General features: G+C 46.6%; 2 protein-coding genes across 4 annotated transcripts in view; one reads left to right on the plus strand and one right to left on the minus strand.

Annotated features, from left to right (window-relative positions):
- FANK1 (fibronectin type III and ankyrin repeat domains 1) overlaps positions 1-10,972 on the plus strand; it is a 103,432-nt gene extending 92,460 nt beyond the window's left edge. Inside the window, exons 6-11 of one of the 3 annotated variants that reach the window (XM_042909357.1) lie at positions 471-536; positions 6,904-7,069; positions 9,618-9,761; positions 10,286-10,363; positions 10,576-10,635; positions 10,722-10,972. In XM_042909357.1, coding sequence (XP_042765291.1) covers positions 471-536; positions 6,904-7,069; positions 9,618-9,761; positions 10,286-10,363; positions 10,576-10,635; positions 10,722-10,787 — 580 coding nt within the window. In that variant the 3' untranslated portion in view covers positions 10,788-10,972. The remainder of the gene's footprint in view (positions 1-470; positions 537-6,903; positions 7,070-9,617; positions 9,762-10,285; positions 10,364-10,575; positions 10,636-10,721) is intronic. The other 2 variants (XM_042909358.1, XM_042909359.1) reach the window with 2 other exon arrangements.
- Positions 10,973-14,090: 3,118 nt separating this feature from the next.
- Positions 14,091-23,454, minus strand: part of ADAM12 (ADAM metallopeptidase domain 12) — a 347,394-nt gene continuing 338,030 nt past the window's right edge. The window contains exons 22-23 of the mRNA XM_042908975.1: positions 21,165-21,295; positions 14,091-19,020 (exon numbers count right to left, since the gene is read on the minus strand). Of these exons, the coding sequence (XP_042764909.1) occupies positions 18,960-19,020; positions 21,165-21,295 (192 nt within the window). The 3' untranslated portion in view covers positions 14,091-18,959. The remainder of the gene's footprint in view (positions 19,021-21,164; positions 21,296-23,454) is intronic.

Raw genomic sequence — 23,454 nt, forward strand, 5'->3', positions numbered from 1 at the left:
GGTTGCTAAGATATAATTTTCACTGACACACTCCATTATCTCTATCCCACGCAGAAGCATAAATACGAATAGCTTATTTTTCAATCATGTTTATATTGAACTACTTAAGTGCCCATTTTGAAAAAAAAGACCTATATTTTATCAAATGCTGCCGTTCGAAAATCTATTTAAAAGGGTCATTAAAGTGACAGTGGATTAGTTTGATAGTACAATGTGTTTCATGTGATATACTTTGTTTCCAATGAATAATTCATGTGAGGGATAGACTCCCCCTCCCCCTTTTTTGGTGTTGAAGGGGTAGTTTTCTGGTTTAAAAACCTCCTGCCTTTGAAGCCAGCTGGCCTCTGAAGATAGAGAAGAAAGTATGGAGACGGGTCTTGAATGTAGTGCTGTTTACGGTTAGTGCATCGTTGTGGGTTCCTACCCATCAAAGCTACGGATCTAGTGACATTCAAATTTGTCTCCTTTAGGCTTGTGAAAATCCTCGTTTCTAATGGCACGGATGTGAATCTGAAGAACGGGAGTGGCAAGGACAGGTAGGTGGCTAACGTGCCCTGAAATGTCCCCCGACTTGTGTGACTAGGCTTGTGCCCAGCGGGTTTTTGATCCAACCCAAATATTTGATGCAGCTTCTTTTAAAATTTTTTTTTTTTCAACGTTTTTTATTTATTTTTGGGACAGAGAGAGACAGACCATGAACGGGGGAGGGGCAGAGAGAGAGAGAGACACAGAATCGGAAACAGGCTCCAGGCTCCGAGCCATCAGCCCAGAGCCTGATGCGGGGCTCGAACTCACGGACCGCGAGATCGTGACCTGGCTGAAGTCGGACGCTTAACCGACTGCGCCATCCAGGCGCCCCGATGCAGCTTCTTTTGACAGGACTGTATCCCAACCGAAAGATGTCGATGACAAAGGCTGGCTTGTTCATGTGTATACTCACTCCTTCGTTCAGCAGGGTGTTTATGGGCCACAAATTATAACGCACGTACCCTCAGTCAAAGATACGACCCAAGAACTTTGTGCGGTAAAAGCTCGGGGTGCAGTGGGGGAGAAGTTTTCGAAAAGATCGTGCAACTTGGCAACCTATATTTAGAGAGATAAAAGAATGTTCTACAAGGACTTAAAAATAATCACTGTTCTAGCGATTAGGTTTAATTAACTGATTAATTCTAAGCAATTTGTTGGGTAGAACGGCATGGAAAACGCAAGGGCTTTGCTCAAGGAGCTTAGAGTCACATCAGAGTGCAGCTCAAAGGTGTGTGCCCTACAGACTAGTGCCTAAGGGTGGCTACAAAACACTGGTCACCTTTGGTGGGCCACAAGGGAAAAATAGCAATTCCTAAGCTCAGAAAGCCTAACCCACTACAGGCTATGAACACACACAGTAATGGATTTTAAGGGATGCTTAAAACAATCCCTTAAAAATTTAAAAAGTTTTCTGAGTAACCCTTGGGTTAATTTGGAATTAAGCCTTCAACTCAAGAAGTTTGAAAAAGAATAATACCAACTTAAAGAAAATACGGACCTTGAGATGTAGGAAAGAGGAAAGAAAAGGAGAAGTTGATTAGAAAACTGAAGGATTGTTTGGGGCACCTGGGTGGCTCAGTCACTTGAGCGTCTGTCTGATTCTTGGTTTCGGCTCAGGTCGTGATCCCAGGCTCATGAGGTTGAGCCCTGCATCGGGCTCTGCGTTGAGTGTGGAGCCTGCTTAAGATTCTCTCTCTCCCTCTCTCCCTCTCTCCCTCTCTCCCTCTCTCCCTCTCTCCCCCTCCCCCTCCCCCTCCCCCTCCCTCTTTCTCTGTGTCTCTCTCTCTGCCCCTCCCCTGCTTGTGCTTTCTCTCTAAAAAATAAAGTTAAAAAAAAGAAAATAGAAAGATCATTGAATAACGTAAGAGCAAAAAAACGCAAGCTACTGCATAAAAAAAGCTACACAAGAAAATGGACCAATTTATTACAAATCTAAGAAAAATTAGAATTTTGAAATGGTACATAGCCATCGTTAGAAGATCTTTTGGAAATTTAAGAAGAATAAATAGAATTTTGGAAGGGTCCATAATAGCGGCGATAGAGGAAATCTCCATGTAAAAAGAAAATGGTGCACTTGTGTCTATGTTAGTAGATTTGAAAATTTTCTTTTTCAATCTTTTCGATGATACCTTTTCTGAGAAAATTTACATGACCAAAACCAACCCTATCTATCTTTTCGATGATACCTTTTCTGAGAAAATTTACATGACCAAAACCAACCCAAGGCGCAGAAAATCTGCAACAACCAATACCCATGGAAGACATGAGAAAATTATTAAAGGATTACCTCCAGCACAGGTTCTGTGGCTTGATGGTTCTACCCATAAGCTTGCTCAGATTTTAGGTACTGATGACTTTGAACTTTTCCAGAGCAGAGAGGAAGTTGGAAAGTTACAGAGGATAACCTGACTGCTAAAGTCTGATACAAAGAAAGCTGCTCATGTGTTGATATGTACACAGGTATTGATGTCTCTTCCATCCCAACTCAGAGGATCATGCAGGAGGGTAAGGAGGTCTAGATTAGGAAATTTCTTAATATAACGCTTCCTGTTAGTAGACCAAAGGTGAAAACCTGGGTATGTGTAGACACAAAACAAAAATTTGGTGCAACTCGGCCCCTTTAGTAGTTAAAGTATCTTTGTCTTTAAAGTGCAGGATGCTGGGGCGCCTGGGTGGTGCAGTCGGTTAAGCGTCCGACTTCAGCTCAGGTCACGATCTCATGGTCCGTGAGTTCGAGCCCCGCGTCGGGCTCTGGGCTGATGGCTCAGAGCCTGGAGCCTGCTTCCGGTTCTGTGTCTCCCTCTCTCTCTGCCCCTCCCCCGTTCATGCTCTGTCTCTCTCTGTCTCAAAAATAAATAAGCGTTAAAAAAAAAAAATTAAAGTGCAGGATGCTTTCAGTCCTGTCACAGCGTCTGGTACATGAGAGGACCTGCCTCTGCTGATGAAGTGAATCCTTTGATTCCATCACACCAAGTTGTGTATCGTGGAAGACGGTCAGCCGGTATCCTTCTCAGTGTTGACAGATTCCTTTTAAAAATTAGTAGTGAAGCCCACGAGAGTGGGTGAGAGCCAGATAGCTTGATGTCAAATCCAGGTTCCTCTATGTTCGGGGCGTAGGACGTTGAGCAGGTTACTTAACTTCTCTGACCTCAATTTCCCCGTCTACAAGATAAGGGTAACAGAAGTACTTCGAGAATTGTGAGCCCTTAACAAGTCAATATATGAAATGCATAGAACGGTGCTTTGGCATCTGGTAACTACACGTTATGTGTTATTTCGTGATCGGTATTCTGGAACACCGATCAGTCTGGCGAGATATGAAATGGAGTAAGAGTCCTGCACCTTCCTTGCAGTCCCCAAGAGAATCAGCTTTCAAATACTTGGGACTTGATAAGAAGGTTCGGTAAAGGGGCCAGCTACAAGATAAAGGAAGAAATCGTCTTAAATAACAGCAATAACCAGTTAGTAAATATAATGAGGGAAGCAAAATAGAATAAAAATATCTAAGGAAAGTGAGAAATTTGTATTCAAAGCCTATAAAAAGTACTGAGAGATCTAAAAGTTTAAAAAACAGGGACATATTCCATATGCTAGAATGGCAAGACTGAATCCTGTAAAATTTTCAGTTTTTCCCAGATTAATAATATATTGACCCAGTATAGCCTCACAAGGAATTATTCTTGGGAGCCCATCAAAATGGTTTTGTGATTCACCTGGAAGAACGAAGGGACGACAACAGCTATTAGCTTTGTTGGAGAGAAGTGTGGAAAGACTTTGGACAGTTATTAAAATGCCTTATAAAGTTATAGTAATTAATGTGGTATGATACTGGCATAAATAATTGGAAACAAAGATCTATAGTGTGAAATAGAAATAGGTCCCCATGGATGTAAGAGGTTTATGATGATGGGGGCAACACAGCCTAATGAGGAACATGTTAGAAAAAGCTATTTGAAGAAAAATTAAATTCTGGCCTTATATAGCCATGCACCCAAATAAATTCCAGATGAATTAAGAATTAAATGTAAAGGGCACCTGGGTGGCTCAGTTGGTTAAGCGTCCGACTTTGGCTCAGGTCATGATCTCACCCTTCGTGGATCCGAGCCCCACATCGGGCTCTGTGCTAACAGCTCAGAGCCTGGAACCTGCTTTGGATTCTGTGTCTCCTTCTCTCTGCCCCTCCCCTGCTTGCATTCTGTTTCTGTCTCTTTCTCTCTCTCTCTCAAAAATGAATAAACATTAAATAATTAAAGAATTAAATGTAAAAAACAGAACCATAGAAAACACAGTATATATCTATCTGATCTTGCAATGGGAAAGGCAAAATCATAGATATAAGTCCCTAAGGAGAAGATTAAAAGCACCTAACACATTTAAAAAAAGCTTAATTACAAAGTTAAGGATAGTCTGGGGGAAAGATTTGCAAATACATTACAGAGAAATGACTGGCATCTTTAATCCAGAGAAGATCCACATACAACGCCCCCCCCCCCCCCGCCCAAAGATACATAGTAGAAAAGAACAGTTTACACAAAATGACAATTCATAGCAGAAAAAATTAAAAAGCTAACATGCAGAACTGCTAGTAATAAAAATTACAAGCATATTGTCATATTGTTAATTAAAAAATGATAGGGGCACCTGGGTGGCTCAGTCGGTTGAGGTCAGGCCTCAGCTCAGGTCATGATCTCGTGGTCCGTGGGTTCGCGCCCCACATGGGGCTCACTGCCGTCAGCCTGTCCGTGCAGAGCCTGTTTTGGATCCTCTGTCCCCCCTCTCACTGCCCCTCTGCCGCTTATGTGCACACGTGTGCTCTCTCTCTCTCTGTCTCTCAAAAAATAAAACATTAAGAAAATGTTAGTAGTGCTGGTGTAGGTGAATTAAATGGGCTCGTGTTACTCGGATGCAGTTGACCAAAGTATAAGTTGATGCACTCTCTGTGGAAAGCAATGCATCTAAAGGGGGCCCGAAACAGCTGCATGAAGCATTGGCGGTCTCCGTACTCAGCAAGCACCGCGCGCCTTGGGCAGGTCAAGGGCCCGCTGGCTCTCTTCCGGGAGTCTCCGAGAAGTGAAGGCCTGCATCAGGATACAGAAGTGTGGACGTCTGGTTCCAGCCCAGCCTAGGCTTGGGTCTCAGAGCTGGACATTGTCTTTATCACTCAGAGACTTTGTAGAACTGCCCTCTTGGGAAGACCTTCCTCCCCCCCAACCCCCGCTCAACTCTTTATTTTGAAAAGTTCAAACACTTAGCAAAGTTGCAAGAACAGTGCAAATGAATTTCTACATACTCACCACCTGGGTTTGGCAGTTGTTGAATCTTAGCCGTATTTGCTTCTCTGTCTACGCTTTTAGTAGCTTTTAACTATTTCGAGGCTGGTAGGCACCATAACCCTCTACCCCTCAATGTTTCAGTTGCCTAAAAACCAGGCCGTCGACCTGCATAACCTAAGACACTTCACACGAATTCCTCGACATCGCTGATGCTCCCGTCACTTATTCAGGTCTCCTCACTTGCCCTCCGAAAGGTCACCATGGCTTTATTGGGGAGGGGGCTATGGGGCAAGACCATGATCCAACTAAGGCTCATGCATGACATCTGGTTGTCCTATCTGCTTAATCTCTTTTATTCTAGACTGGTCCTCCGTCCATGTTTTTTTCTGGTTTAAATATTTTATTTTTCTCCTAGCAATGACATTTTGACCAGTTATCCTATAGAATGCTCTCTGTTCTTGAGTTGCCTAGTTGTCTCCTATGTGTGGAGGCAGCGTTCACCTTGTTCATTTGTCCCTTTATTGCCAATGAAGTTAAAATTAGGTTTAAAGGCTTGATGAGGTGCAGGTTAACTTTCAGAGCTAGTGTTGTGACTATCCATCAGGAAGGCATGTTGGCCCGCAGTTGGTGATTCTGGGTTTGCTCATTTGGTTCAAGTGTAATGACTAAACCTCTTCTTTGTAAAAATGTGGTTTCCCACTGAAATCAGCAAATTATCGACGGGCTGATCATTCGGCATGGCGTGAGTGTCCTGTGCTCCCTTAACCTTTTACCCAATAATTTTGCCATCCACTGATGGTCCTTGCCCAAATCAATTAATTAATTTGGAGTTGCAAAAATGTGACTTCCTAATTCTGTAATTCCTTCCATGTTGATTAGCTGGCAGGCTTCTATGAAAAAGGGCTTTCCCTCATCAACTGAGGATAGTCTACATTTCATTCTACAAAGGCAGACTAAATGTTTAATTATTTTCTTTAAATACCAATATTTAGAGTATGGAATTGGCCAAATAGCCATCTTCAATAATGTCAAAGGAGTTATTTTCTCCCCTCTATTTTTTTTGAATATCTTCATGGACTCATGGATATTTTTAAATCTAATGTCTTACTCAGTTACAGTGATACTTTTTTTTTTTGTAATTGCAATATAATTCACACACTCCTTTAAAATTTGGCACTTAAAGAATGTATTAACAAAGTTGTGCAACCCCTGCCACTGTATAATTCCAGAACATTGTCAATCAGCCCAGAAAGAAGCCCTCTACTCCTTGGCAGTCCCTCCCCACTTCTTCTCCCCCAGCCCCTGGAAACAGCTAATGTTCCGGTTCTATCCCTGTGGGTTTGCCTGTTCTGGGCATTTCACGTAAATGGAATCATAAAATATGCCTTTTGTGTCCAACTTCTTTAGTGCAACGTCTGAAGGCTTTTTTGTATCGTGGCACTTACATCAGTTATTTTCCTTCTTTAGGCACAAACAATATTCCGTTGCACAGATCTGCCACCTTTTATTTATCCATTCATCAGTTGATGGACACAACATTTCACGTGAATAACCTTCGGGCAACTGCACTTACAGCTAATGCTGCTTCTTCTATCTGTTGCAGTCTGATGCTTGCGTGCTATGCGGGACACCTGGATGTGGTGAAATATCTCCGAAGACACGGCGCTTCTTGGGAGACCAGAGACCTAGGAGGCTGTACGGCTCTGCACTGGGCCGTGGATGGAGGCCACTGCAACGTGATCGAGTGGATGATAAAAGATGGCTGTGAGGTACGGGATCTTCCTTGTCAACTACACCTGTGTCCTTAAGACCTTGAAACTCTGTTCCACGGGGTTGAGGGGAAGCAGAGTCTTATGTGGATGCCCTTGATTAGTTCAACTTAGAAATGCTGCAGAAAGTTCTCCGACTTCTCAGTGAGAAGGTTCCGGAAGCCTTGGGAAAAGAGATCACCGTAGAATTGATAGGATAGTGAAGCCTCAGATTGTCATGGAGGTTTGTCTCGTGTAGGAAAAAACAAAACAAAACAACTGATGAATCCAGAGCTGGACCTGACCATGCTTCCATTTTGGTTGTTCCTTTGTTCATCCAGTCATTATCTGTTCGCTCGGTCTGTCAGCAAAACTTTACTGAGCACCTGCCACGTACCGGAGACTCTCTTAGGTGCCGTACATACAGGATGTCAAGAACCCTCACAGCCATAGGGCTCTTTGTTGCCCTTGGAATTAGACTGTCTTTATTCTTGGGTTGCTTTAAAGATTCTTCATCACAAAACCCTTCCAAAGAGCAAAGGGATCATGTCACAAACAGAGCATTTCAGCTCCTAGGGCCTTTACCTTGAAGCGGGCGGGTGGGTATCCTTCTGGTATTTTCATGTTATCAGAAAGTACAAATTTGGTTTAGCAAATAGGATCGGCATTGTTTGGACTTCTGCAGCTGTTTGAAGGTCAAGAAGAAGGATTAGCTCAATCATGGTGATGGCTGATAACTTTGAGAACTTTAGCGCAAGACTGAAAAGAAGTTAAATAAAAATTTCAAGGCCCGGAAGTAAGGAATCGTGGCAAACAAAATGCTGTCCTCACTGAGATTGCCAGATGGCGGAGAGCACTGAGAACTGAAACCGTTGACCTGGAAAATAAACCCAAACTGGGAAAAGTCATGTCTCTTGGAAGATGTGGGCGGATTTGTTCTAGCTTGTCCCTGAAGCGTGTTTGAGGGAAGCCCAGGCCTAATTGTGGGGTCTCACTGGCCCCTGCTGATGCCTTCAGCGGCCTGAGGAAGGGGCCCCTTGAAGGAAAAACTTCAGTCGTTAAGGTAATTCCTTTTTATTACGTTTCTTGTTATCTTTGTTTTAGAAAGCTGCACAACAGGTCGGAAGGATTAGCCTGTGGGCCTCGGTGGCAGGGCCGGGCCCCACCCGCCTTGTGTGGTAGTGAGAACCTCAGTCTCCTCGTTTGGTTTATGATGAACTCTGCTCATGCTTTGGTCCCAGTAAAAGTCTGTAGTTAAAAATGGAGGTTGACCTTTGCTGAAAGAAGGGCATGTCTCTGCCATGATCCTTTAAATACTGTAGTTTTGGAAGCATAGGCTTTCTGGGCTTCAGATACGAGCACACTTATTGGGGGTAAATTTTCTTTCCTTAGCGCTGGAGTTACATGAATGTGTCCACTGAAGATCTCTACGTGGCTGGCGGGGGGCGGGTAGATGATGTCAACATGAGTGCCTCCGTGTTTTTGGCAGAGGGGTCACCCATTGTTTGGGTGACTTGGCTTTAGGAGGGATCTGGGAGCCAAGCAGGGCATTGGGGCCACCCTTCTGGAATATGATGGTTTTATACCAACCGCGGCTGACTTGTGTGGGGAACCATCTCCGCATTTAATGAGCCATGTGACCTCGGGAAAGGCGTTTGACTTCTCGGAGATTTGGTTTCATCATTTGTAAAGCATCAATAAAAGCACCTACCCCTAGTTCACCCTCAGAACCAAACGAGAAAATGTGGGTCAACGTTCACCCGAAGACCGCATAAAGCACGATGTAAAACAAGGCGATTATTTTATTATTTAAACATAATGGAGTCTGTTGCTCCAAGGTTATTTGTTATTTGCATGAAAAAGAGGTACAAATCCTAATGATGTTGCAGAGGATAATCTCATACATAAAAATAACCTTCAGCGTTCCCAGGACTTACTGGCAGTTTCTGGTTATGTTATTCCATTCTAGTGTTTTACTAACATCTTTGTGTAATCCTTCCGTAACACAATTAGGGGTGTTTGTGCGTGTCTGTGCGCACACACACACACACACACACATTTTTTTTTTTAATGTTTATTTTTGAGGTGGGGGGAGAGGGTGGGGGAGGGGCAGAGAGAGAAGGAGACACAGAATCCGAAGCAGGCTCCAGGCTCGGAGCTGTCTGCACAGAGGTCCGTGTGGGACTCGAACTCACGGTGAGATCATGACCTGAGCCAAAAAGTCTGACGCTTAACCGACTGAGCCACCCAGGCGCCCCAAGGGTGCTTCATTTTTTCTATTCCGTCTTTCAACCATTTGAACGAAATGTAGACGAAGATACCAGTGGGAGGTCCCGGGGCCTCCCCGCACCCTGTACAGGTGCCTGAACACAGCACCTCACTGCGTGTGAGTGTGCGTTCTGTGGGCACGGTCCCCTTGCTCCTCCCCGTGTCTCAGTCCTCTCCAGCTCTCCAACTTGGGGGGGGGGGGCGGGGGGGTTGGGTCAGTCACCATTCCTTTGTAAGTTTCTGATGAATACCTTTAGGGAAAAGAGACTGGACTCAGGGCAGCTCTTCCTCTGGCATAAAGGTAGACGCTGCGGACACGGGCTTGGGATGGACCCCGCTCATGAGGGTGTCTGCGGTCTCAGGAAACCAGAGGGTGGCCTCTCTGCTGATCGAAGCGGGAGCGGACGTGAACATGAAGGATAAAGACGGGAAGACCCCTCTAATGGTAGGCTACCCTTCAGAAAACAGCCCGGCTTTGTGTGCGCCATTGGGAGGAGAGCCGCTTCTGTAATTAGCCAATTCTTGTGAATTCGGCCGTGCGCGAGCCCTGGGCCTTGGCTGCCTGTATGTATTCCCCACCGGCCCATAGTGAAGGCATGACAAGGTCACTACAGTAGTTTTGCTGTCTTCCTACAACTCTTTCCTTAAGGATTACCAGCCCCAGCCCCCTGGGCCTTTGCAGGGTCCCAACAGATCTGTTAAAGCAAAGGACGTGCTGCTTTCTGTGCTGGTCCCGCCTGGCGTTTCTCTCTCGTGTCCTCTTCGTGGGGAGAAAGGCAGACTCTGCTTCCGTGTCCCTGGCGCTCAGCTTCGCCGCAAAGCCGCGGTGGCCCCGGCTGGCTCTGCCTTCTGGAGAAAGCGGCCGGCCGATTTTCCAGGCCCGCCTGCACGGGGTCCACGCTGACAGCCGGCCGCGTCCTCTGCAGGGAGGGCGGCCTCTCTCACACCCCGCTGACTTTTGTCTCTCAGGTGGCCGTGTTGAATAATCACGAGGAGTTAGTCCAGTTACTTCTTGACAAAGGGGCAGACGCAAGTGTAAAAAATGAGGTAAATAACTCCATCTTTAAAGGCTTTCCCTGGAGGAGAAATATATACATATATACGCATATATACCTATATACGTATATACATATGTATATACGTGCACATATATATATACGTATATATGTACATGTATATACGTATATACATACACACACACACACACACACACACACACACACACGCATACGTATAATCTTTGTTGTTTTCGCTTTCAGTTCGGCAAAGGTGTCCTAGAAATGGCCAGAGTTTTTGACAGACAGGTTGGGATGCTCTTTGTGATTTTCAAGGCTAATTTTGTGGTACTTTTAACATAAAAGAACCCGGACCCTTGGATTACCTTCATCTGTTTTTGTTTCTCTAGAACGTGGTCTCCTTATTAGAAGAAAGGAAAAGAAAACAAATGGCGAAGAAGCCCTCTGTCTGCTGAGCCGGGCCCCACTTAGCCCGACAGCCCCGGGGAAACAACGTCCCACGTTTGACTATTTGATTTTATTTCTTTGACTGGTTTGATTTTTTTTTTTTATTTGATTATTTATTTTCGTTGAAGGTTCACCGTGACTTTTGTAACGTACAACTGTTTCCCACTTTGAAATACATCTTTTTACCTACGCACGCGGGCCTGTGGTGTCCTCACTGGGCGTCTCCGGCATGGGGATGTTTTCTTGCACTTGGGCCTTTTGGAGTGAGCCGCTCCGGGACCTTGTGGAAATTCTTCTCCTCATGTGTTTTCAATTATGACCTCCCCTCCCGACTCCGGGCCTTCCAGGCTGCGTGGTCAGGCTGGTGTTCCCTCCTGGAGGGACAGCTCCTCCCGAAAGCCCAGGAGGCCACGTGCAAAGCTTTCTCCTCAGCTGTTGGCCTCACATCAAAGCACAAAATCCATATTTCAAGACTCCGATTCCACTCTATTCGAGGTGTTTGGTGGAGGGTCAGTCTGTTTTAGAACAGACCTGTCTGAGAATGTGTTTGCATATACTTCGGCCCTGACAACGAAAGGCCCAGCCTGCTGGCACAGTGACGCCTCTGCCGAAGAGAAGCGTCTTACGTTCCGCCTTCAGAGCAGCAGAAGGGTTTTTGATGCCGCTCACGCGGTTGGGAGGCCAGTAGCAATGAACCGGAGGTAGGTGTGCTGGTTGGGAGCTTAGGCACGCGTGCGCGGGAGCTTGAACGTGGCAGACACACATGCCAAGCGGGCCAAGTGGGCTAGCGGACCGCGTGCGTTTTGTGGCTCCGGGGACAAGCGGGTTAACTCAGCCCCGTGAGAAGGCCAGCTACGAAGGTCTGCCCAGGAGTGGAATTTTCTCTGTAAGGAAACACCGATGAAAAGGTAATTAAAGCTCTAAAGCTCTGGGGGGAAGGGCACAGAGAAAAAGCACGATTTTCTTGATGTTGGCAATGCTCAGCTTTATTCCACACAGTTTCTAGAATATCCACCTCAGGAATTGGATTCGTGGGTCATAGATCGTCCCTCTCCTTACGTACTTCATCAGTGTTTTACCTTTTGTACAAAAGCACATTCCTTTAAATTTGCCAGGTTAACTTTTTATTTTTTAGAGAAATCATGAGCTGGGGGGGGGGTGGAGAGAGGGAGGGGGAGAATCTCACACAGGCTTCATGCTCAGTACAGAGCCTGATGAGGGGCTTGATCCCACGACCCCGGGATCATGACTTGAGCCAAAATCAAGGGTCAGACGCTCAACCGATAAAGCCACCCAGGCGCCCCTGGATTAACTTTTTAAATCTCTCTCAAAAATCAGAGCACAGAGTCACAACTCTCCAAGGCCCCCGCGTTTCGCCCCCAGGATCGGAGTTGAAATTCCTCTCCATTTCGTTTCTCAGTCTGCTGTAGATCATAGTCACAAGGCCCCTCTGGGGCAAGAGTACACATCCCTTCTTACTGACAAAACCTTGGCAACATCGTCCCATCTTCCTCACAGAAGCCTTGGCCACATAATGGGGTGACTTTGGTCAATGAGATGTTAATGGAAATGGCTCCTGCCCCTCTGAGCAGAAGTTTAAAGATTCCCCACGTCTCTCTTCTGCCAGGAGACCAGCTGTGACTCAGAGGGAGGCTGCACCATCAGCCCAGGGCCCCAAGGAGAGCAGAACTGGTGCAGAGACGGATGTGACCCGTGAGTAAGCAATAATCCTTGGGGTAAGTCACTGAAACTGACGGGTGGTTTCTTATCCCAGTGTAACTTAGCCGAAAATGACTGCTTCCGGGATCCTGTCGTACACTTGTGAGTTTAATTTTCCACAAATGACATTCGCATCTCTCAAGCCCTATGGTTTCTGGCCTTACTCAGATTCTTAAAAAGTCAGGAATAGAAACTAAATCTTCTCAAATGTCTTTTCAGCGTCTCTGGTAACCCTAAGAAGGCGTATTTCCCTGAAGTCTGTCGATTTGGTGACTTGATTAGATCTTAAAGGATTGAACCATCCTTCTCTTAAAATAATCTCACTGGAGATTGCAGTGGACTGCTGGATTCTTCTTGCTGGTGCTTTGTGTCTTTGCTTATTTTTTTTCTTTAACGAGATTAGTGACTTATCTTGTGTTTTAATTTTCCCAAAGAAGCAACATATGGCTTGTGTTCTGCCATTTGGAATTTATTTTGTGGCTTAACATACAAAATTATATATATATATATATATATATATATATATATATATATATATATATACACATACATACATACACACACACACACACACACACACACATATATACACACACATATGAAATTTAATATATATAACATAATATATAATATTATATAATGTATACATAATAGTTTTATGTATGGTTCTGTGTACCTAGTTTTCCAGAAGCACTTTGAAAGAAGGCATATTCCGTATGTTTGAAGTATCCCAATTTGATATCAGTTTGATGACATTATTAACTGAGGTCTTCTAGGTACTTATTTTTTGCCTACTTGCTTTGATGTGGGTGAAAGGTGGTAAGAAAAAGAGACCCCTTGTTACCATTCTCTAGATCTATTTTTCTTTGTATTTTCTGCAGTTCTTTTTGAAGTTGGATTCTATTTTTCAAAAATTCATAAGTTTCCATTAAACTTAGGTTTTCCTTCTGGGTAAGTCTGACGTCCACATTTCTACCCCCGCATGCTTGGGTTTTTGAATTTCTCCCCTTTGTAAATAAGGTGACTTGAAAAAATTATTTTGCTCGGTTATACACTTTACATTGTTCAAAACGAGTGTCTTGTCCTCCTCCCCTCTGTGTCTGTTTAAAGACACCTTTCTTGTGCCATCACCGGACTGGTTCACGTAGACTGGCAGCACCTGTCCCCTGACCACCCCCCCCCGCCCACTCATTTTAGTGTCTTATGTACTGTTCCAGAATTTCCTTGTGCCTCTATAAGTGGGTGAGATTATAGACACATTTTTTTAAACTTAAACTTTATTTTTGAGAGAGAACAAGAGCAGAGGAGGGGCAGAGAGGGAGAGGGAAAGAGGATCTGAAGCGGGTTCGGCACCGACAGCAGTGAGCCCGATGTGGGGCTTGAACTCACGAACCTTGAGATCAGGACCCGCCCTGAAGCTGGACGCTCCCCCAGCTGACCCATGCGGGTGCCCCTAGTCACGTTTTTCCACACGAGGGTTTCCCTTTCCCCATTTTTGCAACGTTGTCAGTAACGAATGAGACACGTCTTTACGTTTACTGTATACCATTTATTGGATATAATATTCTTAACAAGAACTTTTTCTACGGAAATAGCAGGTTGTCACCTGTAGAGCCCCAATATGAGAACTGTGTACAAAAGTAACAGACTGTAACATAAAAGGTATGTGAAAAAAGTTAGCAAACCGAAGCATTATAAATGGATGAAGCACTATGAAATTAATGGACTGGTTTGTCGAGAAGCTGTAACTTTGTACTGTGCTGAACAGCCTATAGCCACGAGTTAAAAAGAGTTGGACTTAACGGTGTGCCACGGGCCTTCCTGACACCCTCCCAATCTGACCTAAGAGAAGGTCAGAGAACAATCTGCTCTGCCATCGCTTGTCCTGCTGGGACTGTTAGAGGGTTTTCTGTCTTTCTCATTTGATGCTTTTTTTTTTTTTTCCCCCTATCACTGCCCTACTTAAGTACTTGCTTATAGGCCATGAACATACATGTTTTTCGGTTTCCTTGTAAAACTAAAAAGATCACAAGGTATTTATTATTTTGCCTGGATTTGAACTGTGCTTCAACTGAGGACTAAATTATTTTATGGAAGGAGACCCACGGGGCGGGGGGGGGGGGGGGAGCCTAGAAGACATGTTTTTTTGCAGATGATGTGGAAGGTCAGGGTGGGTTCCAGAATATTCAACCTGAAAGAGCTGAATCCACTGAGCATTCCTTTCAGTGTGTGGTAAATCTCCTGGCTGTCACTGCCCATGATGGACTGCTGTCGCGATTTTATACGCACTGTTTCTTCTCCTAGGTTTTCCTCACATGAAACACTCTTATGGCTGGACTGGCTGCTGTCGCTGCTGTCCCAAAAGTAAAGAGGGGATTTTCATCCACGTGGAGGTAGATTGCTTCTGGAAGCATCCTCAGTGCCCGGAACTGGTTCTTAGCCCGGGGCTTACCACTCTTTCTTAGAGTGTTACTCGTATCGCTATCAGAGGTTCCAAAGTAGGTTTTAAAGGGACAGATGTCAATAGGGACTGGAGAGGGTGCCCAGGGAATCGTGCCATCCTAGACAGACAGATTTTCTGTGGCACGATGTTGCCTCGAAGGGGGACTCTTGCTGGGTTCAGAGCTGGGGGCATAGCTGGTGGGCTTGTGCCGTGCTGACACTCCGGAGAAGGCTGGGCTCGTGGGGGTAGTGACACAGTGTCACAGTCCCCGCTTTGGGTGACCTAAAGTAGCTATGACCACAGCAATCTGTCACCTTGGAGGGTCCTCTGGAAAAGAGGCTCGCCTCTAAGTGATGAGACACAAACAGATGGAGTAGCCCCCTCTGCCTTGTGTCCAGATGTGTTCACGGGCCTGCTCCTGAGTCGTGGGGGGAGGAACTGTGGCAGCCTAGGGCCGGCCTCCGTGGGGTGGGGGGCGGGGGGCCATGAAACAATGGTACCTGCACTGTCCCCCGCCCGCCAGCCGTAATGTATGAAGTCTGCAGCTTGAGAATCACGCCTGGGGGTCAGCAACTGGCTGCGTGAGACTTCTGGGGAGGGTCGGTATGACGTTTATCTGGGTCACTTGTGGTTAGCTGGGGTCCTACCGATAGCGGTGAGGAGGGATCTCCGCCCTGGGCCGGCTGCTCCCAGAACACTGGAGAGGGAGCCCCGCCCCCCCCAGCACACGTTTTACATGAAATCAGCCTCACGAGGAAAGTGTGCGAAGGGGTCAGCTTGCACGAGAAGGCTGCGGCCTCCTGCCCAGGCATCTCGTCCTTTCCGTTGTCAGGGTCTCATTGGCTCAGAATGCTAATTTAGTAAACATGAACGGAGAGACGGCAGGAGGGGGCCGGGGCCTTCTCAGCTGGCCCAGCACCAGGGGGGGATCACAGGCTCCTAAGGACAGTTTGACACTGATCAGAGCATTAGCTGCTTTTCTTTTAGGGGATGCATAGATGTGTTATATTGATTTGCCAGAGAACAAGGGCCTATGGGTTCAAGCCTGAGAACTCCTACTAAAGTTAAGAAGGCATAAAAATGTCCCCTCGGAGACCAGTGAGGAGCATTTATTCTCATGTAGTTTAATTTGTTGCTTTTGTGGTTTCTGTGACGTCATCCCACATGTGTAAGCTGGAAAAATTCACACTGGGAAGTATAACCTCCGTATGCATATTTTGACAATGGAAAATGTTATGCATTGTTTCTCTTGGTTGCTACCCATCTGATTCCATGTGTCAGGAAAACAAACTGTTACCAAAAAACTCAGGAGATAAACTCTTAAACAGAATGCCTGGAAGATTAGCCATCTATTTTCCAGTAAGTGGGGTCAGAGGACTACAAGTATAACGAGACAGGGGAAGAAAAGTGACCACCCTCAGGGCCTACTTCGTGTCTAGACACGTTGAATTTCTCAGTGACAGCCTTATAAGCTCACATCAACTCTTATTCACGCCTATAAAACTTTAAAAACATATTAAAAAAATAGACTGGCACTGAAATAGAAGTATTGATTTTTGTTGCCATCATCTATAAGGCTATAAAAAGGGGGGGGGATTCATCTTTCCCCCATCCCCAAAATACCTGGCTCTTTTCCTATGTTCTATTAAAATGGAAGTTATTGCTAAATATAATTCTGCATCTGGGGAATACTGTTCCTTTAATAATATCTGTATATTGTAAGGGGATGTTAGGTTTAAACAAGTATCCAGAAATAACGTGTATGGCTCTATGAAAGCAATTACTACTATAGAGATACAAATGTGTCATCAGCTGCAGCTCCTAAATGGCCATCGATGACATTGTGTAAGATCACAGCGTTAACCTTTTTTAATACCAGGCTATTCCTGGTTCTCTGAAATGGAAGCACAGGAATTACAGTTAAGGACAAAAAAAAAACAAAACAAAACCCCCAAAACAAAAAAACCCCCAAAAACAAAATTCACACCCTCTTCCTCCCATAGGAGGAGGGGCTAAAATGACAGATCCAAGGATTTGGGCATCTGTAAAGACAATACCCACATAATGCACCATAAAAATTCTGTAAACTTTTCACTAGCATCGGGTTTGGCCTTGATACAATTACTAAGTGTAATATCAGTTACCGTAATTCCATAGGTACTCATCAGCAGTAACATTTTCTAACATGGCTTTACCTTTTTCAGAAATTAATAATTGTATGATACAGATGCATGCTGTAGGAGTTGGAATGTTTTAGCGCTGGGCTCCCTTTTGTGTGTTTGTGACATGGCTTTATTTAGTTTATCCGCGATCGTGATTACCATGTTGCCTAGATACGGTGGGGGAACACGGGGAGAGTTCAATGCAGTCTTGTTTTCTGGAAGGCAAACTGATTCTTGGTATATTTGGTCTCTCTGCTTCAAGGCCTGGAAAAACCGTTGAAATGACCCCAGTTGAAGTCTTTATCACAAAACACTCAGAGTGAATTACAGAACTGTTGTCAATTGCCTTCCAGTGTCAAAACGAGTCACATGTGACCCCACTAGAAGACAGAGGCATAATGGCATTTTACCTCGTCTGAGTATTTTTGTCATTTTCATGCCATTAGACGCAGGCAGCTTCAAGATCGTGTGGAGAAATGGCTCCCCAGTCAGACATTTGAAGAGTAAAAGGTTAAAGGGGACGCGGCCCAAGAATGCATTTCATGAATATTTAGGATTAGGAAATTGATTTCCTCATCACCTTCTGTGCCGCTCAACAGGTAGGTTGCAAATGTTTACACTAAAAATATCTTTTCGAGATTCCTGCGGCCAAGCTGGGAAAATAGAATGCCCCCCTAAATAACTTACGAGTAACTTAGGATTCTTCGTCCTAGACGAACGGCAGATGCAGCCTGCCTCATGGCATCCATTCGGTTGTAGTTTTTGCAGGCATACGGAGTCTGCCTAATTTTTAATAAGTTTGAACCTTGCGATAAAAGATTTTTATCTACAGGATTGATTCGCTAGATCTCGTTACTGGTTCACAGCCGAAAATAGTTATGGTCCCAGGGAAAGCCTCATCCATCCGTCTGAACACAGAATCACTGTATTACGGTTGAGAAGACAAGGTGGTAATTTGCTCAGCGCCAGACCGTACAGGGAGAGATGCACGTCTGTGGTGCCTGGGCAGGAGCCTCCTTGTAGAAACGCCACCTTTCCCCATCTAGATAAGACGCGGAGGCCAGCACCGTGCGGAGGGCAGTGTTTGTGCAAAGCCACCGGCTTTGCCTGCTCTCCAAATGTGCTCACGGCTGGTGAGCTCACGGTCAAGTTTCTGCCCGGCCTCCTGTGTTCCAGGCTCTGTCCTGGGGCGGCCACACCTTAAAATTCCTTCCTGCAACTCGGGGTCTCTTCCCAGCTTCCTGGCCCGAAGCCAGATCCTTCCCTGCTCTCCTGGAAGCTCAAGGTGTAGCCGCTGGTGGGCGGGGCCAGGGTCTCCCCGACAGCCACACCCAGCCTGGACTCGAAGCCCCTGGCTCTAGCTCGAGATCAGGGGTTCCAGAGAATCACTCAGCATTCATTCTACCTGGGGTCTCCTGGGCTGTGTCTGTGCCATAACCACAGCCACGCATGGTTGGGGAATGGTTCTTCGATAAAGCCTCGATCGGAAAGTGAACCTCCTGTCCAGAAGCCCATAAAGCATGATATTTCAAGTTCACTAAACTAACTGAAAGCACACAAGCCTTCCTTCCGTGGAAAACTCAGTGATGGTAAAAATGCCTCCCACAGTGCACTGCACTGTAACAAGCATTTGGCATAAATTAATAATTTACAAGTACCTGAGCAAGTATACAGAGCACCATAGCACAGCACAGCACCGACGGCAGTAGCTCGAAGTTCTCAAAATAATGGTGTTTTAAACATTAAAAAAAAAAAAAATTCTAAAAGTTGGTACAAAAACACAAAACTCCCAACTGGAGTCGAAAGATAGTGCAAACTTCTGTCTTCACTGTTGGAAAAAGATGGCGACTTGCTTCTCACTTGGCGTAGGCAGCGTGGGTGGGTCTGGGCACTTGACGTGGGTGTTTCGGAGCGGGTCTGCAGCGAGGGAAGAGGAAACGAGAGGGTGGGTGGAGGCCTTGGAAATGGCCTTTGTGGGTATACAGATGTCTGCAGTTGGGTGTCTTTTCCTGCCCTTCGCTGAGCCTTTGGGAGCAGACCTCCCCCCACCCCTTCCCCCGCAAAGAGGGTGGCAGGTCACATCCGGGACCTTGCTCAGGGCTGCAGGGTTGCTGGTGGGTTTATGCCAGCTGGCCACCTAGGGGAGCCCTCACCGAAGCCATCCCTCCTCTCTGCAAGCAGACTCTAGAACAGTGCGCGTTCAAGAAAAATGGGAGCCACGTATGTAATGGAAAGTTTTCCAGTAATCACATGAGAAAAATAGAAAGTAAATGAAACAACGGGGCGCCTGGGTGGCTCAGTCGGTGAAGCGTCTGTTTCTCGGTTTTGGTTCAGGTCACGATCTCAGGGTTTCGTGAGTTCGAGCCCCGCATTAGGCTGTCTGTGCTGACAGCTCAGAGCCTACTTGGGATTCTGTCTCTCTCCCTCCCACTCTCTGCCCCTCCCCCACACATGCTGTCTCTCTCTCTCAAAAAAAAAGATGAAACAAATTTTAGCAATGAATTTCATTTAACTCCATTCACAGCCTCAGTATTTTGATATGAAAAGGGACGGAGCACGAAGTCGTCCCCGTCCCGTGTCTGCCTGCGGGGACCCGACTGGCCCGTGCATTTCCAGGGAGCAAAGCCGGGCATGAGGGATCCCTCCCAAATGAATGTGCAGGACATTCTTCTCCTTCAAGAGCGAGACCAAGATGAGCTTGCCCTGGGCTCAGCGACTGGCAGAGGTGACGACGGGCCACTGCCGGATGGCCTTTACAAAGAGAGCCCTCCACTCGTCGTGTCCACGTAAAGCCGTGCTTTTCCCTTTTGAGCAAGTAACTTCAAGATGAGCACACGAAACCACAGCCAAATAACTAGGATGGTCTGCAGTCTTTCCGTATTTCTGCCCTCGAGAATTACACCACTGTTCTACCCCCTTTGACCAGAGTTATCTTTGGGATTTATTAGGCAGCTCTCTGAGGCCAAACATTTTTCCCAAGAGCGGTAATGACATCACGAACGTCTTCCCCTTTCGAGACACTGAATTATTGAGCCCAGGGCCTGGCCAACACACGACCTTTGGTTCTTTTGAGCTCATATAGCAAGCTTCCTGCCAAGGCGGGGCAGTGTATGTCCAAGGAGCGTTTTGGCTGTGGGTTCGATCTACCCACTGCGGGGAAAGAGGTCGGGGTTGGGGGGGGGGGGGGCGGCCCACGTGTAGCCTTTGTCCCTTCCCACGAGCACAGAGGAGCTGCCTGGTCGCCACCCTGCATGGCGTTTCCACCGTCCAGAAACAGCTGCACGTAACCTCCAGTGCACAGTAAAACGTAAGAAAAAAATTGTGAGCATTTATTACATTTGTTTTCATCTAACTTCTATCATGAGAAGTTATGCATAACTATTTAAACAGGGGCTCGGTTTAACACCCAGCTCGCAAAATTCCTGGAAATTGATTAGCTCTCAAAAAGCAGTGTGGGTCGGCCCCGGCCCACGGCCCCTTCAACCCCCCTGGGTCAGGAGGCTGCCTTCCCGTCCTCTGGGACAGGGTGAGCGGCGGCCACAGCTGGGGTTTCGTTAGTTGCGTGGAGAAGCCTCCCCCTGGGTACCGCGTCTTCGGGAGCTAACGCCTCACGCCTTCCTTATTCACCTGGGCCCCTCCAAGCTCACCTCCTTTCTCGGGACCGCAGGGGTCGGGCAGAGTTTGTGCGGGTTGAAGACTGCGTCGGAGGCGTGCTCAGCCTTCGTGGGATCATGCCACTTGGAAGCCGTTAATGTGCATCCCTTTGGGGGACACGGCCTGGCCCCTATCCGGTTCCACTTGATCTTGGCTTAACCTCTTAGGGACACTGGGGCCCTTGCTAGAAGCCGCATGGGGATCCCGGGGAGTAGAAGCTCATGACGGCCTCCGGGTAACGCTCCTCTCTACCTTTGCATCGGTTTTATGCTGTTCCCAGGTACCAGAGGTAGAGAGAGCCCGGCCTACGCCATCAGACCCATGTCCTGACAGGGGGTGGAAAGCACCGGGGGGTGTGGGTGCCCCACACGGTTGTGGGGAGAAAGAGGCCCGGCTGTTACACCAACCTGAGCGGCACCAGGCAGAGCCCGGACTCCGGCTGCCCCAGGGCCCTGGCGGAGGGGCTGGTGAACCGGGAGGTCTTACTCAAAGGATCTGCAGGCAGAGGCTTCTGAGGAGGGTTTGGCTTCCGAGTTCCCTGCAATAAACCACAGAATTATGATCATATGATCACCCGTCTCCGTGAACTGGGACACGACCTTGACCTCAGAAGTGGGAAACAGAGCGTGTAAGCAGGTGCTAGGCCACACAGTTCTCACGTCCAGAATAAACTTTTTGAACACCTTCTCTCCCCGTACAAGTTGTTGATCTGTGTTAATCTCCTTGCCAACGTCTGCTCTGACATTTCAAAGGTTTAGCCACAGCATCGCATAGCTGCACGCACTCAAATGAGGGTCTTCGGATGCCACACCAGTCACAGGCCTCGGGGGTGCCGTTGACACTGGTGTTTCTGGGCCAGCGCTACCCATAAGATGTAAGCTTTCCTGTGTCCTTAAGCTTCCTTTCGATCTGTAAAGGCCTAAAATCAGAGATGGGTGAAAAATCTCATTTAACGCCATTTATTTAAATTCCCCAGAATCTTGTAACAGAACTCCTTCAACTCTGGATGAAGTCGCCGACTTTTCGTCCGTCACTATGGGGTCCGAATAGCAAATGTTGATCCAGATTGCTGAGCGAAATGCACTGAAATCCTACCAAAATCCTTAGTTCAAAGAATCACAAGCTCACATGGAAAGGGATGCTGAGAAGGAAAATCCAAGACCGAGTGTTTTGAGGGACAAGTGTAACTCTATAAGGAAGAGAACAGAAAGGTGTCACATTGATCAGAGCCCAGCGAGGGAGCCGGCAATAGAAAAGCGAGCGTGAACTTGGGCATTACGTTGGGTTTTATTCAGAGACAGATGCTTTGGGACTGTGTCGGCCACTTGCCAGCTCGAAACCTATCTCAGAGCATTGCCATGTAGACTAAAAAAAAAAAAAAAAAAATGCAGGGCACCTGGGTGGCTCAATTGGCTAAGTGTCTGACTTTGGTTCAAGGTCATGATCTTCCAGTGCATGAGTTTGAGCCCTGCGTCGGGCTCTGTGCTGACAGCTTGAAGCCTGGAGCCTGCTTCAGAGTCTGTGTCTCCCTTTCTCTCTCCATTCCTTCCCTGCTTGTACTCTGTCTCTCTCAAAAATACACATTAAAAATTTTTTTTCACATAATGCCTAGGAAGCTCCCAGAACATAATTATTAATAACATAATAATGAGCCTTCCCTCATGCCACAAATCTTAAAATGCTTAAGGGAAATAATCAGAGAAACAAACAGTAAAACCAAGGGTTTTCAGGGGACTCTTTCCCTGGTTACCCCGAGGAAAGGGGGGACAGAGGGATACCTGGGGCGGGAAGTCATTTTAGGTGTTGACAGTTCCCTCCCCTTGGCCCGTGGTGGACACAGGTGCCGAGACACCTTCTTCTCTGGTGTTTGTGGCCTAGAAGCAGTCACAAATGCGCCGAAAGCTTACAGGAAACTTTGCTAGGACCCAAGGGAGACGGGACATCCTAATAAGCAGATGATCTGCCTGACTGTCCTATGCCATCCTTCCAAGACCACTCCAGATGATTTAAAAACCCTCGACTTGAATTTCTCACAGCACCCATCCCGTTAAAATGACGTTTCCTCAGCACCCGGAGCTCAGCTGAATGCAAACGTATCACCAGCATGTAGCCTATCTTCGTAAGTGAAGGTAGCAACCCCAGAAGCATGTGTGGAATCACAGCCGTATGGAAAACACGCCAAGTTGAAACGACGGGCAATGGGCCAGTGACCGAGGGAAGGACTTGAAGGTGCCATTTCTACACCAGCTCACGTGAAAAGAAACAAACTAAAGCAAATTCCTTGACTAGGCATTAAGACCGTCTAACGTGCCTGAGAACTGGAGCACTGGAGTCAGGCCGGTGGTTGATTCGGCCAGGCTCTGCAAACGCAGGTGTTACTTAGCCTCTGGAAGTTGTGGGGAGGGGACGCTAAGAGTGTCTTCCTCCTGACATTGATGTGAGGAGTGGGAGACGCTACCTAGAAAGCAGTCAGCACAGGTGCTACTGCTATGGCCTATTACCGATGGAGTCAATTGACCATCGAAAGGTACCGTCATCCTACCCCCAAACTTCGGGTAATGAACTATGGGAATAACGCAAGCCCCGCTTCCTGTAAGATGGCAGAAAACCACGGGCAAGATATCAGTGTGTCGTACAAGTGAATGCACGCACCTATAAAACGGAAAGGCTCTGAGGTTCAAAGGCTTCATTCCTAAG

This window comes from Panthera leo, chromosome D2 (genome assembly GCF_018350215.1).
Source record: "Panthera leo isolate Ple1 chromosome D2, P.leo_Ple1_pat1.1, whole genome shotgun sequence".
NCBI classification, from domain to species: Eukaryota; Metazoa; Chordata; class Mammalia; order Carnivora; family Felidae; genus Panthera; species Panthera leo.